Genomic DNA, 17,500 nt, shown 5'->3' with positions numbered 1-17,500 from the left:
AGGAGCCAAAGCACTTCAGACCAGGACTGAGGAACTCCCGCCGGAACCGAGCACGTTTACTACAGTTTGGCTTTACCCCAATCCAAAAGCTTCTGGGAGAAAGGGGTGGAAATATAGACAGAACTGAGACGAAAACAATGATGGAAATGTGACGAAGAAGTGACGAAAAATGTACAAAAACGTGACAAAAAGAGACAAAAAATGGACCAAAAAATGGACAAAAAATGTGACAAAAAATGTGACAAAAAATGAGACAAAAATGAGACAAAAAATGAGAAAAAAATGACAAAAAAATGACAAAAAATGACAAAAAATTGAGAAAAAAATGACAAAAAATTTATAATAAATAACAAAAAATGACAAAAAAATGATTAAAAAATGACAAAAAATCGATTAAAAAATGACAAAAAATGACAAAAAAATTGATTAAAAATGACAAAAAATTGATTAAAAAATGACAAAAAATTGATTAAAAATTACAACAAATTGATTAAAAAATGTGACAAAAAATGACAAAAAATTGAGAAAAAAATGTGACAAAAAAATTATAAAAAATAACAAAAAATGACAAAAAATGGATTAAAAAATGACAAAAATTGATTAAAAAATGGATTAAAAAATAACAAAAATGACCCAAAAAATGCCAAAACAAATTGTGACGAAAAAGTGAGAAAAAGTTACAATATGAGTTGAAAACCCCCCCAAAAAAGATGGAAAAAAATCTGATGACGTGAGGAAAAAGATCCATTTACATGAGTTTTGTAGGTCTTTCAAATGAGGCGTCACACTGGCCTACAGGATTTGGGTAAAGCTGAACTGGAGAAAATACTCTCGGTTCAAGCGGGAGTTAAGAGGTTAATAGATTTGGAGCCTTTGACTGATAAACACCTCCTCTTAGCATCACTGTTCGCCAAAAGTAAATGTACAGATCTTCCACATGTCACTGTCTGTTTTCTGGTTCTAGACGACACATATTCTACTATCGGCATCAAAAAATAGCTTAGCTTTCAAATGAGGCTTTTCTCTGGCTTATAGACTATGAGCTCCAGTCCAAAAACTTTTAGATTTGGGCGGAACTGGAGAAAGTGTGCTGATAAAGTAAACCCTAAAGTCTCACCTGTTGGCTCCGCCCCTTTGATAAAGTAAACCCTAAAGCCTCACCTGTTAGTCCCGCCCCTTTGATAAAGTAAACACTAAAGTCTCACCTGTTGGCTCCGCCCCTTTGATAAAGTAAACACTAAAGTCTCACCTGTTAGTCCCGCCCCTTTGATAAAGTAAACACTAAAGTCTCAGCTGTTGGCTCCGCCCCTTTCATAATCCATCCATAAAGTCTCACCTGTTGGCTCCGCCCCTTTGATGAAGTAAACACTAAAGTCTCAGCTGTTGGCTCCGCCCCTTTCATAATCCATCCATAAAGTCTCACCTGTTGGTCCCGCCCCTTTGATAGAGTAAACACTAAAGTCTCACCTGTTGGCTCCGCCCCTTTGATAAACACTAAAGCCTCACCTGTTGGCTCCGCCCCTTTGATAAACACTAAAGCCTCACCTGTTGGTCCCGCCCCTTTGATAGAGTAAACACTAAAGTCTCACCTGTTGGCTCCGCCCCTTTGATAAACACTAAAGCCTCACCTGTTGGCTCCGCCCCTTTGATAAACACTAAAGCCTCACCTGTTGGTCCCGTCCTGGGAGTAGTAAACCCCGTAGGTGTGCAGCGCGCCCTGCGGCCTGAGGGGGGCGCTCCAGCTCAGCGTGACGAAGCGCGAGGCGACGCGCAGCGCCCGCAGGTCCGCGGGCGACGACGGGACGCCGGCGTTGGGGGCCGCTGTGGGGGGGCCAGAGGAGGAGGAGGAGTCAGTCACGGGAGTGGGAGGAGTCTGAGGGGCGGGGTTAGAGGGGGCGAGGGGCGGGGACTCTGAAGGGGGGTGGGGGGGGGAGGCGGGGCGTGAAGCGGGAAGCAAAGCAGGAAGTGTCAAAGTAAAAAAAGGAGAGGAGGAAGGAACCAAAACAACAGGAAACAGGAAGAAGAGAAGAAGAAGAAGAGCAGAGGAAGTGAAGAGAAAGCTTCACAATAAAAGACAAACACACTTTTATTTTGGCGAGGCTTTTGTTTGTGAGTATGTTTAGAGCTTTTACACTAGCCTGGTCAATGTGTTTTCCTATAGCCGTTAGCATTAGCCTGATCAATGTGTTTTTTCCTTTAGCATTAGCTCCTTCATTGTGTTTTTTCCTATAGCCATTAGCATTAGCCCGTTCAATGTGTTTTCCTATAGCCATAAGCATTAACCGTTAGCATTAGCCTGGTCAATGTGTTTTTTCCTTTAGCATTAGCCCTTAGCATTAGCTCATTCATTGTTTTTTTTTCCTTTAGCCGTTAGCATTAGCCCGTTCAATGTGTTTTCCCATAGCCATAAGCATTAACCGTTAGCATTAGCCTGGTCAATGTGTTTTTTCCTTTAGCATTAGCCCTTAGCATTAGCTCATTCATTGTTTTTTTTTCCTTTAGCCATTAGCAATAGCCTGTTCAGTTTGTTTTTTCCTATAGCATTCACCGTTAGCATCAACTCATGCATTGTGTTCTTTCATATAGCATTAGCCATTTCAATGTGTTTTCCTTTAGCCGTTAGCACAAACCATTAGCAGCCCATTCAATGTGTTTCCCTATAGTCATTATCCGCTAGCATTAGCCTGATCAATGTGTTTTTTACCAAAGGGTTAGCATTAACTATGAGCATTAGCTTATTCATTGTGTTTTTTCCTATAGCTGTTAGCATTATCCGTTAGCATTAGCCTGTTTAACGTAGTTTTCCTATAGCTGTTAGCATTATCCGTTAGCATGAGCCTGTTCAACATATTTTTCCTATAGCTGTTAGCATTATCCGTTAGCATTAGCCTGTTTAACGTAGTTTTCCTATAGCTGTTAGCATTATCCGCTATTACTAGCCTGTTCAATGTATTTTTCCTATAGCTGTTAGCACTATCCGTTAGCACTAGCCTGTTCAATGTATTTTTCCTATAGCTGTTAGCATTATCCGTTAGCATTAGCCTGTTCAATGTATTTTTCCTATAGCTGTTAGCATTATCCGCTATTACTAGCCTGTTCAATGTATTTTTCCTATAGCTGTTAGCACTATCCGTTAGCACTAGCCTGTTCAATGTATTTTTCCTATAGCTGTTAGCATTATCCGTTAGCATTAGCTGCTTTCGTTTCTTTTTCCAGCCGAAACTGGCTCCGAATCGAACCGAGAGCAGTTTTTTTTCAGTAAAAAAAACGACTGAACCGGTTCTAAAACTGGAACCGGGTGGAAAAGAGCCGTGAGTACTCGTGACCCCGTGTGAATATCAACCCCTTAACTCCCGCCTGAACCGAGAGGATCGTTTCCCTCACGTCATCAGATTTTTTTTCCATGAATTCTTTTATTGGGTTTGAACTAATTTTTCGTCACTTTTTTGTCAATTTTTTGTCACATTTTTTTCATTTTTTCGTTAATTTTTTCTTCATTTTTTAATTAATTTTGTGTAATTTTTTGTCAGATTTTTGTAATTTTTTTGTCACATTTTTGTCATTTTTTGTCAATTTTTTCTTCATTTTATGATCCATTTTGTGTCTTTTTTTTGTCATTTTTTGTCACATTTTTGTCATATTTTTGTCATTTTTTCGTTAATTTTTTCTTCATTTTTTAATTAATTTTGTGTCATTTTTTTGTCACATTTTTGTCATATTTTTGTCACATTTTTGTCATTTTTTTGTTACATTTTTGTCATTTTTTCATCAATTTTTTTATCAATTTCTTGTGACATTTTCACGACATTTTTGCCACTTTTTCATCAATTTTTCGTTACTATTTTCTCATCTTTTTTCCAGAAGCTTTTGGATTGGGGTAAAGCCACAACTGGAGAAAATGTGCTCGGTTCAGGCGGGAGTTAAGGGGTTAAACAGACCACGCCCTGGAGGAGTGGAAGAAGCCACAATTTAATAAAACCCATGTAATTTTGTTTTCTTTTTTTAATCATGAATACTGTACACACATTATTCCAGATACAGCTCCGTGTGTGTGTGTGTGTGTGTGTGTGTGTGTGTGTGTGTGTGTGCACGTGCGGCGGGCGTGCACGTGGAGGCAGCTGGTTGAAATGAGGCCTGAAATTGAGTTCAGAGCAAAGTGTTTCCCGCTCCAGCAGCAACAAACAAAGACCGGCCTGAACCGAAAGGACTTTCACCGAAATCCCCCTTTTTTATTTCCCCGCGCGTCGGTGTGCGGACATGCTGCGCGGCTTCCGTCTCCATGGCGACAGACACCAGACTCAGGGCGCTAAAAGTCATCAGTTCAGTTATTTATATTCTGCTGCAGGAGGGGAAATGAAATGTAGAGATATCGATTTGAAGCCGCTCACATGTTACTCGGAGAGATTTGGACATTTAAACCCGTTACCCCCCGCCTGAACCGAGTGCATTTTCTCCAGGTCGACTTTACCCAAATGTAAAAACTTCTTGACTGGAGGTTACACTCTATAGGTCAGAGAAACACCTCACTTTAAAGCTAGAAAAGACATTTAAACAGTCACTTTTTCAAGCACTTTTTCATCACATTTTTGTCAATTTTTTTTGTTTTTTCTACAATTTTTTATCACTTTTTTGTAATTTTTTTTTATCACATTTTTGTATTTTTTTTATCAGAAAAAAAAAATCACATTTTTGTCATTTTTTAATCACATTTTTGTCATTTTTTATCACTTTTTTGTATTTTTTAATCACATTTTTGTCATTTTTTTTAATCACTTTTTTGTAATTTTTTTATCACTTTTTTGTAATTTTTTTTATCACTTTTTTGTAATTTTTTTATCACATTTTTGTATTTTTTTTATCAGAAAAAAAAAATCACATTTTTGTCATTTTTTAATCACATTTTTGTCATTTTTTATCACTTTTTTGTATTTTTTAATCACATTTTTGTCATTTTTTTTAATCACTTTTTTGTAATTTTTTTATCACTTTTTTGTAATTTTTTTTATCACTTTTTTGTAATTTTTTTATCACATTTTTGTATTTTTTTTATCAGAAAAAAAAAATCACATTTTTGTCATTTTTTAATCACATTTTTGTCATTTTTTATCACTTTTTTGTATTTTTTAATCACATTTTTGTCATTTTTTTTAATCACTTTTTTGTAATTTTTTTATCACTTTTTTGTAATTTTTTTTATCACTTTTTTGTAATTTTTTTATCACTTTTTTGTCATTTTTTTAATCACTTTTTAATATTATTTTTATCACATTTTTGTATTTTTAAATCACATTTTTGTATTTTTTTTTATCACATTTTTGTATTTTTTTTTATCACTTTTTTGTCATTTTTTTAATCACATTTCTGTAATTTTTTTGTTATATTTTCATCACTTTTTTCACATTTTCATCCTCGTTTTCGTCTCATTTTTGCCGCTAGCCTTTTCATGAAGCTTTTAGATTTGGGTAAAGCCAAACTGGAGAAAATGTGCTCGGTTCAGGTGGGGGTTAAGAGGTTAATCCATTTTGACACTCGATTTTAGACACTTTTATGACAGTAAAACACCTAATTGTTTTGACATTTAATTTGATGATGACATTTAATTTTTGACACACATTTTTTTACACTATATTATTCGGATACTCGGATTTTTCCCGCTCAATTTCTTTTTTGACACTCAATTATTTTGTCATTCTAAAACCATATTTATGATGATTATACGATTATAATTTTTACAACCTTTATAAAAATGTGTGTATTGACATTAAACACAATCATTTTTCACAATTTTTTCCCCGCTCAATTTCTTCTACAGTTCTTTGACACTGAACTATTTTCTAATTTTAAAACCATATTTATTATGAATTTTTAAATAACATTTATAACAATTCATTATGAAGAAATATCGGTTTATTGACATTAAACACAATCATTTTTTACATTTAATTTTTGACATTTTTACACTAAATTATTGTACACTATATTTTTGACACTCATTTTTCGCTTGGAGACCCCGACAGACTTACGTGAGGGACGCTCATGAGGAGTCAGCAGGAGTCAGTGTGAGACTTTAATTTTGAAAACATCACAAATTTAAGGCTTTTATTTTGAAAACATCACACATTTAAGGCTTTTATTTTGAAAAGCCAGAAATTTAAGGCTTTTATTTTGAAAATATCACAAATTGAAGACTTTTATTTTGATAATGCCACAAATTCAAGGCTTTCATTTTGAAAACGCCACAAATTTAAGACTTTTATTTTGAAAACGCCACAAATTTCAGGCTTTTATTTTGAAAACGCCACAAATTTCAGGCTTTTATTTTGAAAACGCCACAAATTTCAGGTTTTTATTTTGAAAACATCATAAATTTAAGGCTTTTATTTTGAAAACGTCACAAATTTAAGGCTTTTATTTTAAAAACATCACGAATTTCAGGCTTTTATTTTGAAAACATCACAAATTTAAGGCTTTTATTTTGAAAACGCCACAAATTTAAGGCTTTTATTTTGAAAACGCCACAATTTAAGGCTTTTATTTTGAAAACATCACAAATTTAAGGCTTTTGCTTTGAAAACACCACAAATTACAGACTTTTATTTTGCTATTACTGCAGATTTGAGGGTGAGGAGGGTCCACAGGGAGACCTGGACAGATGCCGGTGAGAGACGCTCATGAAGCAGCAGGAGTCACGGAGTCTCTCACACTGAGGATCAGAACGACCTGAGGAAACATCACTGACGTCCTCAGAGTTTCTGCTCGTGTGGACATTTGGAAAGTAAAAAAACCCTAAAACTCCTCAGTCCTCAAGTGGTTCCTGTCCCGCGAAGTGAAACGACATGTCGGAGTTTACAAAACTCACAGCCTACAGGCCAGTAACGCCTCATTCGGAAGCTCAGGCCTATGAAACATCTTTTTTGTCGCTTTTTTATCCTCGTTTTTGTCTCTATTTTGACACTTGCTTCCAGAAGCTTTTAGATTTCGTTAACCCCTTAACTCCCACCTGAACCGAGCACATTTTCTCCAGTTTGGCTTTACCTCAATCCAAAAGCTTCTGGAAAAAAGGTGAGAAAATAGCGACAAAACTGAGACGAAAACAAGGATGGAAATGTGACAAAAAAGTGAGAAAACATTAACCAAAAAGGGCCAAAAATGTCACAAGAAACTGACAAAAATGTAATTAAAAGATTAAGAAAAAATGAAAAAAAATGAAAAAAAAATGAAAAAAATGTGACAAAAATGTGACAAAAAATTACAAAAAATTACAAAATCTTTATAAAAAAATTGACAAAAAAATGAAAAAAAATTAATGAAAAAATTAAGAAAAAATTAAGAAAAAATGACAAAAACTTGACAAAAAATGACAAAAAATTTGATAAAAAAATTAAGAAAAACAGAAAAAAAGAAGAAAAAAAGAAGAAAAAAAAAAGACCAAAAAAGGACAAAAAAAGGACAAAAATGTAACAAAAAATGACAAAAAAATGACAAAAAATGTGACAAAAATGTGACTAAAAAAAATGACGATAAAAATGTGACAAAATATGACAAATGACAAAAAATTGACATAAAAATTATAAAAAATTGACAAAAAATGGCAAAAAAATGACGAAAAAGTGAAAAAAATGAGTTGAATACCCAACAAAAAAATGCTGAAAAAAAGAACTGCTGACTTGAGGAAAAAGCTGCTCTCGGTTCAGGCGGGAGTTAAGAGGTTTAAAGTCCTCGGTTTTCCGCGTCCACACCGGGGGGGCGGGGCTTACCTGGCTCTCGCACCAGCAGCTGCGCCGTGGCCTGAGCGCCGCCCGCCGCGCTCTCCGCCACGCACTGGTAAAAACCCTCGTCCGACTTCACCAGACCCAGGACCTGCAGCGTCCCGCCGTCCTGGACACACAGAGGAGCATCAGCTTCAGTAACCACGGTAACGGGACTCGGCTCATGTGGGCGGAGTCCTGTGGCGGTGACTACGGTAACGGGACTCGGCTCATGGTGAAAGGACCCGCCCACGTGACACCGAAACTGACACAAAGTCCACAGTCTTCTCTCTCTGTGAATGTGGCACAATTAGGAAACATCATGTGGGACGAAGTGGAAAAAAATTAGGAGGAAAAAAATTGAAAAAAAAAAAAATGTAGACAAAATTTGATGTTAGACAGTATAGTATTAGAAATACATTGAACAAAAAGAAGTTGAAAAAAAGACTTCTTTCTAGGAAAAAAAATTAAACAAATAAAAAAATAAAAAAAATACGTAAAATAGAAAATGAATCTGTAAGAAAGGCATAAGAAAAAAAGAGATATTTTTTTAATTATTTCAAGACAATTTGTTTTATTTCTGCAATTTTCTTTTGAAAACGTCACAAATTTAAGAATTTCATTTTGAAAACATCACAAATTTTAGGCTTTTATTTTGTAAACGTCACAAATTTTAGGCTTTTATTTTGAAAACATCACAAATTTTAGGCTTTTACTTAGAAAACGGCAACAATTTCCAGCTTTTATTTTGAAAACATCACAAATTTAAGGCTTTTATTTTGAAAACGCCCAAAATTTTAGGCTTTTATTTTGAAAATTCCACAAATTTAAGGCTTTTATTTTGAAAACGCCACGAATTTTAAACTTTTATTTTGAAAACGCAACAAATTTTATGCTTTAATTTTGAAAACGCCACAAATTTAATGCTTTTATTTTGAAAACATCAAGAATTTTAGGCTTTTATATTGAAAATGCCACAAATTTTAGGCTTTTACTTTGAAAACAACACAAATTTAAAGCTTTTATTTTGAAAACGCTACAAATTTAAGGCTTTTATTTTGAAAACGCTACAAATTTAAGGCTTTTATTTTGAAAACGCTACAAATTTTAGGCTTTTATTTTGAAAATGCCACAAATTGAAGAATTTCATAATAAAAACATCACATATTTAAGGCTTTCATTTTGAAAACGCCACAAATTTTAGTCTTTTATTTTGAAAACACCACAAATTTAAGGCTTTTATTTTGAAAATCCCCAAAATTTCCAGTTTTTTATTTTGAAAATGCCACAAATGTAAGACTTTTGTTTTGAAAACGCCACAAATTCAAGAGTTTCATTTTGAAAAAGTCACAAATTTGAGGCTTTTATTTTGAAAATGCCAAAAATTGAAGAATTTCATAATGAAAACATCACAAATTTTAGTCTTTTATTTTGAAAACATCACAAATTTCAAGCTTTTATTTTGAAAATCCCCAAAATTTCCAGCTTTTATTTTGAAAACGCCAAGAATTTTAGGCTTTTATTTTGAAAACTTCACAAATTTAAGGATTTTATTTTGAAAACATCACAAATTTAAGGCTTTTATTTTGAAAACGCCAAAAATGTCCAGCTTTTATTTTGAAAACATCACAAATTTTAGGCTTTTATTTTGAAAGCTTCACAAATTTCAGGCTTTTATTGTGAAAAAGCCACAAATTTAAGGCTTTTATTTTGAAAACGCCACAAAACATGTGGAAAAAAAGAGAAACAAATTTGGACTGATATGTCGCCTAAAGCATCCAAAAGTAGAGAGTGGAGTTTATTATTTCTGACAAAGTAGGCAAAAGACAGGAGTGTAAAATAGACTAAAAGTGTCCTGAAATAAAATACTTTTGGGTTTTTTCTTTATTAATGGAAAATTTGACTACTAAGATAAGGACAAAACCAAGGATTCACTGCAAAAAACAAGATCATTAAATTTGATTCAAGTAAACGATCTTCCTGTGAGGCTGAATAAGAAAACTAGAACCAGGAAAAGCAGATCTCACTCCACCGACTCGTGAGGATCTCCTCTTACCACGATCTGGAAGTAGTCCGAGGGGATGACGTCCTCGCCGTTCTTCACCCAGCGGACAGCAGGGGGCGGCGTCCCGGCCACGGCGCACTCCAGCTCCACGTCGGTCGACTCCAGAGCCGCCACGCTGGACGGGAAGCTCAGGAACTGCGGCGGCACTGGGGGGGGGGGGGGCAGAGGGGGCGGGGTTAATGACTGTTTATTTATTATGGTTTACTTCAGGATGGACGGGGGGGAGGAAAGAAAGAAAGAATTTAGAAAAAAAGAAAGAATTTTTAAAAAAAGAAAGAAATTAGAAAGAAAGAAAGAAAGAAAGAAAGAATTTAGAAAGAAAGAAACAAAGAAAGAAAGAAAGAAATTAGAAAGAAAGAATTTACAAAGAAAGAAAGAAATAATTTAGAAAGAAAGAAATAATTTAGAAAGAAAGAAAGAATTTAGAAAGAAAGAAAGAAAGAAAGAAAGAATTTAGAAAGAAAGAAAGAAATAATTTAGAAAGAAAGAAAGAATTTAGAAAGAAAGAAAGAAAGAAAGAATTTAGAAATAATTTAGAAAGAAAGAATTTAGAAAAAAAGAATTTAGAAAGAAAGAAAGAAAGAATTTAGAAAGAAAGAAAGAATTTATAAATAATTTAGAGAGAAAGAAAGAATTTAGAAAGAAAGAAAGAAAGAATTTAGAAATAATTTAGAAAGAAAGAAAGAATTTAGAAAGAAAGAAAGAAAGAATTTAGAAATAATTTAGAAAGAAAGAAAGAATTTAGAAAGAAAGAAAGAAAGAAAGAAAGAATTTAGAAAGAAAGAAAGAAAGAAAGAAAGAAAGAAAGAAAGAATTTAGAAAGAAAGAATTTAGAAAGAAAGAAAGAATTTAGAAAGAAAGCTTTTGTTTTCAAAACAGCTGGAAATTTGTAGCGTTTTCAAAATAAAAGCTGGAAATCTGGCGTTTTCAAAATGAAATTCCTAAATTTGTGACGTTTTCAAAAGAAAGAAAGAAAGAAAGAATTTGGAAAGAAAGAAAGAAAGAATTTAGTAAAAAAGAAAGAAAGAAAGCTTTTGTTTTCAAAACAAAAGCTGGAAATTTGTGGTGTTTTCAAAATAAAAACCTAAAATTTGTGTCGTTTTCAAAATGAAATTCTTAAATTTGTGACGTTTTCAAAAGAAAGAAAGAAAGAAAGAATTTGGAAAGAAAGCTTTTGTTTTCAAAATAAAAGCCTAAAAGTTGTGGCGTCTTCAAAATTATATTCTTAAATTTGTGACGTTTTCAAAAGAAAGAAAGAAAGAAAGAAAGAAAGAAAGAAAGAATTTGGAAAGAAAGAAAGAAATTGGAAAGAAAGAAAGAATTTGGAAAGAAAGAATTTAGAAAGAAAGAAAGAAAGAAAGAATTTAGAAAGAAAGAAAGAAAGAATTTGGAAAGAAAGAAAGAATTTGGAAAGAAAGAATTTAGAAAGAAAGAAAGAAAGAAAGAATTTAGAAAGAAAGAAAGAATTTGGAAAGAAAGAAAGAAATAAATAAAGAAAGAAAGAATTTGGAAAGAAAGAAAGAATTTAGAAAGAAAGAAAGAATTTAGAAAGAAAGAAAGAATTTAGAAAGAAAGAAAGAATTTAGAAAGAATTTGGAAAGAATTTAGAAAGAAAGCTTTTGTTTTCAAAACAAAAGCTGGAAATTTGTGGTGTTTTCAAAACAAAAGCTGGAAATTTGTGTTGTTTTCAAAATAAAAGCCTAAAATCTGTGGCGTTTTCAAAATGAAATTTCTAAATTTGTGACGTTTTCAAAAGAAAGAAAGAAAGAAATAATTTAGAAAGAAAGAAAGAATTTAGAAAGAAAGAAAGAATTTAGAAATAATGTAGAAAGAGGGGGGGCAGGGGGGGTTAATGACTATTTATTTATTATGGTTTACTTCAGGATGGATCACTGTGCGCTCGGTCAGAGGCTTCAGACGGATAAAAGCCACAGGAACATAAAGAGGAATGGAGTGAGACTCAAAAGTCAAAGGCAGAGTCATCAGGATGATTTATTATGAGTGCGAGGGGGGGGGGGGGAGGGCATCTGACGCACATGGGGGGGGCGGGGGCTTTGTGCGGAAAAGAGGATTTGAATAAGACCAGTTTAATCCGCGTTCAGGCTGAAGGTCGTTTAAATCATATTGTTCTGTCCGACCCTCCAAACCTCCGCTCCGGGTCCAGTGGAGGGAAATCCAGGCCGGGGTTTGTGAGCAGCTCAGTCACTGCTCAGAGATGTTTACTTTCCAGAGCGTTCACACGGAAAGGTTGAATAAACATGTTTCAATAAAGACGGGAAAAAACAACAGGAGCCGGAGCAGAAACAGAGGAGGTTATGGGGATGTTTGGGTGATGTTTGGGTGATGTTTGGGTGATGTTTGGGTGATGTTTAGGTGATGTTTAGGTGATGTTTAGGTGATGTTTAGGTGATGTTTAGATGATGTTTAGATGATGATTAGATGATGTTTAGATGATGTTTAGATGATGTTTAGATGATGTTTAGTCGATGATTAGATGATGTTTAGATGATGTTTAGATGATGATTAGATGATGTTTAGATGATGTTTAGGTGATGTTTAGATGATGTTTAGATGATGTTTAGGTGATGTTTAGATGATGTTTAGATGATGATTAGATGATGTTTAGATGATGTTTAGTCGATGATTAGATGATGTTTAGATGATGTTTAGATGATGATTAGATGATGTTTAGATGATGTTTAGGTGATGTTTAGATGATGTTTAGATGATGATTAGATGATGTTTAGATGATGTTTAGATGATGTTTAGATGATGTTTAGTCGATGATTAGATGATGTTTAGATGATGTTTAGATGATGATTAGATGATGTTTAGATGATGATTAGATGATGTTTAGTCGATGATTAGATGATGTTTAGGCGATGTTTTTTGTCAATTTTTTAGCAAATTTTTTGTCATTTTTTCGTCAATTTTTCATCCAATTTTTGTAATTTTTTTGTAATTTTTTTTGTCATTTTTTTTCACATTTGTCACATTTCTGTCATTTCTTTTTATCACATTTAAAAAAAAAATTGTCAATTTTTTGTCATTTTTTCGTCAATCTTTTTCCTTTTAATTGTCACATTTTTGTATTTTTTGTCAATTTCTTGTTGTTTAGGCGATGTTTAGGTGATGTTTTTTGTCAATTTTTTAGCAATTTTTTAGTCATTTTTTCGTCAATTTTTCATCCAATTTTTGTAATTTTTTTGTAATTTTTGTATCGAATTTTTGTCATTTTTTCACATTTGTCACATTTCTGTCATTTCTTTTTATCACATTTCTTTTAATTTTTTGTCAATTTTTTGTCATTTTTTCGTCAATCTTTTTCCTTTTAATTGTCACATTTTTGCATTTTTTTTGTCAAATTTTATCAAATTTTTGTCACATTTTTGGTCAATTTCTTGTTGTTTAGGCGATGATTAAGCGATGTTTAGGCGATTTTTTTGGTCAAATTTTTATCACATTTTTTGGTAATTTTTTGTCAATTTTTCATCCAATTTTTGTAATTTTTTTGTAATTTTTTTTAGTTTTATTGTCATTTTTGTATCACATTTTTGTAATTTGTTCAAATTTGTCACATTTTTGTCATTTCTTTTTATCAATTTTTTGTCAATTTTTCGTCATTCTTTTTCCTTGTAATTGTCACATTTTTGATTTTTTTTGGTCAAATTTTATCAAATTTTTGTCACATTTTTGTTGTTTAGGTGATTTTTTTTTTTTACTTTTTATCACATTTTTGTCATTTTTTTGTCAATTTTTTTTATTTTTTTGTCAAATTTTATCAAATTTTTGCATTTTTTTGTCCCATTTTTCTCATTTTTTAGTCAATCTTTTATCACATTTAAAAAAAAAATGTCACATTTTGTCACATTTTTGTCACATTTAAAAAAAAATGTCAAATTTGTATCACATTTTTTGTCATTTTTTCATCATTCTTTTTCCTTTTGTCACATTTTTGCATTTTTTTTTGTCAAATTATTATTTTTTTAATCACATTTTTTTCACATTTTTGTATTTTTTGTCAATTTCTTGTGACCTTTTTGCCACTTTTTCATCAATTTTTCGTCACTTTTTCATCAATGTTTTTTTTTTATGTTTTCTCACTTTTTTGTCACATTTCCATCCTTGTTTCCGTCTCAGTTTTGTCGCTATTTTCACACCTTTCTTCCAGAAGCTTTTGGATTGGGGTAAAGCCAAACTGGAGCGATGTTTAGGTGATGTTTAGGCGATGTTTAGGCGATGTTTGGGTGATGTGTTTTGTCAAATTTTTATCACATTTTCATCCAATTTTTTCATCCAATTTTTTCATTTTTTTTTGTCATTTTTGTCACATTTTTGTAATTTTTTTTGTCCCTTTAAGGTCATTTTTTCGTCATTTTTTTTTCCTTTTAATTGTCACATTTTTGTATTTTTTGTCACTTTTTCATCAATTTTTCTTCACTTTTTGTGATGTTTAGGCGATGTTTAGGTGATGTTTTTTGTCAAATTTTTATAATTTTTTTGTCAATTTTTCATCCAATTTTTGTCATTTTTTTGTACATTTTTGGTCATTTTTTTGTCGTTTTTTTTATCATTTTTTTGTCCATTTTTTTAATTTATTTTTTGTCAAATTTTTATCACATTTTTGTCATTTCTTTTGTCACATTTTTGCATTTTTTGTCCCATTTTTCTCATTTTTTAGTCAATCTTTTATCACATTTAAAAAAAAAATGTCACATTTTGTCACATTTTTGTCACATTTAAAAAAAAATGTTGTCAAATTTGTATCAAATTTTTTGTCATTTTTTCATCATTCTTTTTCCTTTTGTCACATTTTTGTATTTTTTGTCAATTTCTTGTGACATTTTTGCCACTTTTTCATCAATTTTTCGTCACTTTTTCATCAATGTTTTCTCAATTTTTCGTCACTTTTTTGTCACATTTCCATCATTGTTTTCGTCTCAGTTTTGTCGCTATTTTCACACCTTTTTCCCAGAAGCTTTTGGATTGGGGTAAAGCCAAACTGGAGTTTTGGTGGTTGTTTACCTAACACGGTGAGCGTTGCCGTGGCGCTGACGTTGTGGTGCTTGTTGGAGGCGGAGCAGCTGTAGGTCCCGGAGTCGTCGTCGGTAACGCTGCGGATGACGAGGCTCGACCCGCCCAGAAGAGAAAACTTTTTATTCCTGCGGAAACAGAGACGGAGGTTATTCATTCACTAAGACTGACATGTTTGGTGTCCACGTGTAGCAGGAAAGGCTGTGATCCAAATATGGTCATTTCCTGTGTGGGAGATGGCAGCGGCTAAAGACGGGAGGAACATACACAGGTGCATGTGCAGACTTTAGGGCTGTTACAAGTAAGGCTTTTATTTTGAAAACACCACAAATTTAAGGCTTTTACTTTTAAAACAGCAAATTATAGGCTTTCTTTTTTTTTTTTAAAGCCACAAATTTTAGGCTTTCATTTTCAAAATGCAGCAAATTTCAAGCTTTTATCTTGAAAACTTTACAAATTTAAGGCTTTTTTTTATAAGCAGCAAATTTTAGGCTTTTATTTTGAAAAAAATCACACATTCAAGGCTTTTACTTTGAAAACACCACAAATTAACAACTTTTATTTTGAAAACACCACAAATTTAAGGCTTTTACTTTGAAAACACAGCAAATTTCAAGCTTTTATTTTGAAAACATTACAAAATTAAGGCTTTTTTTCAAACGCAGCAAATTTCAAGCTTTTATTTTGAAAAAATCACACATTCAAGGCTTTTCCTTTGAAAACACCATAAATTAACAACTTTTATTTTGAAAACACCACAAATTTAAGGCTTTTACTTTGAAAACGCAGCAAATTTCAAGCTTTTATTTTGAAAACATTACAAATTTAGGCTTTTATTTTGAAAATGCTACAAATTTAAGGCTTTTACCTTGAAAACACAGCAAATTTTAGGCTTTTTTTTTTTTAAGCCACAAATTTCAAGCTTTTATTTTGAAAACACCAGAAATTTAAGGCTTTTATTTGGAAAATGCAAAATTCTTGATGGATTTATTCAGCTTACAATACAATTCCCCTCATAGTCATGCAGCGTCTCCTTATGGTGAACATGACTAAATTAAGGCTTTTTTTTTTTTAAACGCCACAAATTTAAGGCTTTTACTTTGAAAATATTACCAATTTAAGGCTTTATTTTTTTTTAAAATCAACCATTCAAGGCGTTTGCTTTGAAAACACCACATATTAACGACTTTTATTTTGAAAACACCACAAATTTACGGCTTTCACTTTGAAAGCGCATCAAATTTCAAGCTTTTATTTTGAAAACATAATTTATTTAAGGCTTTTTTTAACACCAGAAATGTAAGACTTTTATTTTGAAAATGCCACAAATTTAAGAGTTATTTTTAAAATGCTACAAATTTAAGGCTTTTATTTGGAAAATGGTAAATTCTTGATGGATTTATTCAGCTTACAATACAATTCCCCTCATATTTATTCATGTTTATTTGTCACCACAAATTAACGACTTTTATTTTGAAAACACAGCAAATTTGAGGCTTTTTTTTTAATAGCCACATATTTAAGGCTTTTATTTTGAAACTGTCGCATATTCAAGGCTCTTACTTTGAAAACACAGCAAATTTTAGGCTTTCATTTTGAAAACGCATTAGAGGAGGACCTGCAGTGTCTCCTTATGGTGAGTAAATTAAGCCTTTTTTTTTTATTTTACGCCACAAATTTAAGGCTTTTACTTTGAAAATAGAGCAAATTTTAGGGTTTTATTTTGAAAACGCTGCAAATTTCAAGCTTTTATTTTGAAAACATTACAATTTTAGGCTTTTATTTTTTTTAAAATCACACATTCAAGGCTTTTACTTTGAAAACACCACAAATTAACGACTCCTATTATGAAAACACCACAAATTTAAGGCTTTTATTTTGAAAACGCATTAGAAGAGGTCCTGCAGTGTCTCCTTATGGTAAACATGAGTAAATTAAGCCTTTTTTTTTTATTTTACGCCACAAATTTAAGGCTTTTACTTTGAAAACACAGCAAATTTTAGGGTTTTATTTTGAAAACGCTGCAAATTTCAAGCTTTTATTTTGAAAACATTACAATTTTAGGCTTTTATTTTTTTAAAAATCACACATTCAAGGCTTTTACTTTGAAAACACCACAAATTAACGACTCCTATTATGAAAACACCACAAATTTAAGGCTTTTATTTTGAAAACGCATTAGAAGAGGTCCTGCAGTGTCTCCTTATGGTAAACATGAGTAAATTAAGCCTTTTTTTTTTATTTTACGCCACAAATTTAAGGCTTTTACTTTGAAAACACAGCAAATTTTAGGGTTTTATTTTGAAAACGCTGCAAATTTCAAGCTTTTATTTTGAAAACATTACAATTTTAGGCTTTTATTTTAAAAAAAAATCACACATTCAAGGCTTTTACTTTGAAAACACCACAAATTTGAGGCTTTTTTTTTTAATAGACACAAATTTAAGGCTTTTATTTTGAAAACGCATTAGAAGAGGACCTGCAGTGTCTCCTTATGGTGAACATGACTGAGGAGCAGATGAAGATGATGAGGAGGAGCAGATGAAGGTGATGCAGAGGAGGACATGAGGAGCAGATGAAGATGATGCAGAGGAGGACATGAGGAGCAGATGATGATGATGCAGAGGAGGCTGACCTGGTCTCGATGAGCTCG

At 32.4% G+C, this 17,500-nt stretch overlaps 1 protein-coding gene across 1 annotated transcript in view; it reads right to left on the bottom strand.

Moving 5' to 3' along the window:
* LOC306981592 (netrin receptor DCC-like) overlaps nt 1-17,500 on the bottom strand; it is a gene marked incomplete at both ends in the record, with an annotated part of 40,508 nt that overhangs the window by 6,307 nt on the left and 16,701 nt on the right. Inside the window, 5 exon segments of the mRNA XM_079581200.1 lie at nt 1,668-1,821; nt 7,758-7,878; nt 9,805-9,959; nt 14,839-14,975; nt 17,483-17,500. The exon segment at nt 17,483-17,500 is cut by the window's right edge and continues 133 nt beyond it. Of these exon segments, the coding sequence (XP_079437326.1) occupies nt 1,668-1,821; nt 7,758-7,878; nt 9,805-9,959; nt 14,839-14,975; nt 17,483-17,500 (585 nt within the window).

The sequence above is a fragment of the Gobius niger genome (genome assembly GCF_951799975.1).
Source record: "Gobius niger genome assembly, chromosome: 22".
In the NCBI taxonomy this organism is placed as follows: Eukaryota; Metazoa; Chordata; class Actinopteri; order Gobiiformes; family Gobiidae; genus Gobius; species Gobius niger.
The sequence above is the reverse complement of the archived record's forward strand: the minus strand, read 5'-3'. Positions and strand labels throughout refer to the sequence as shown.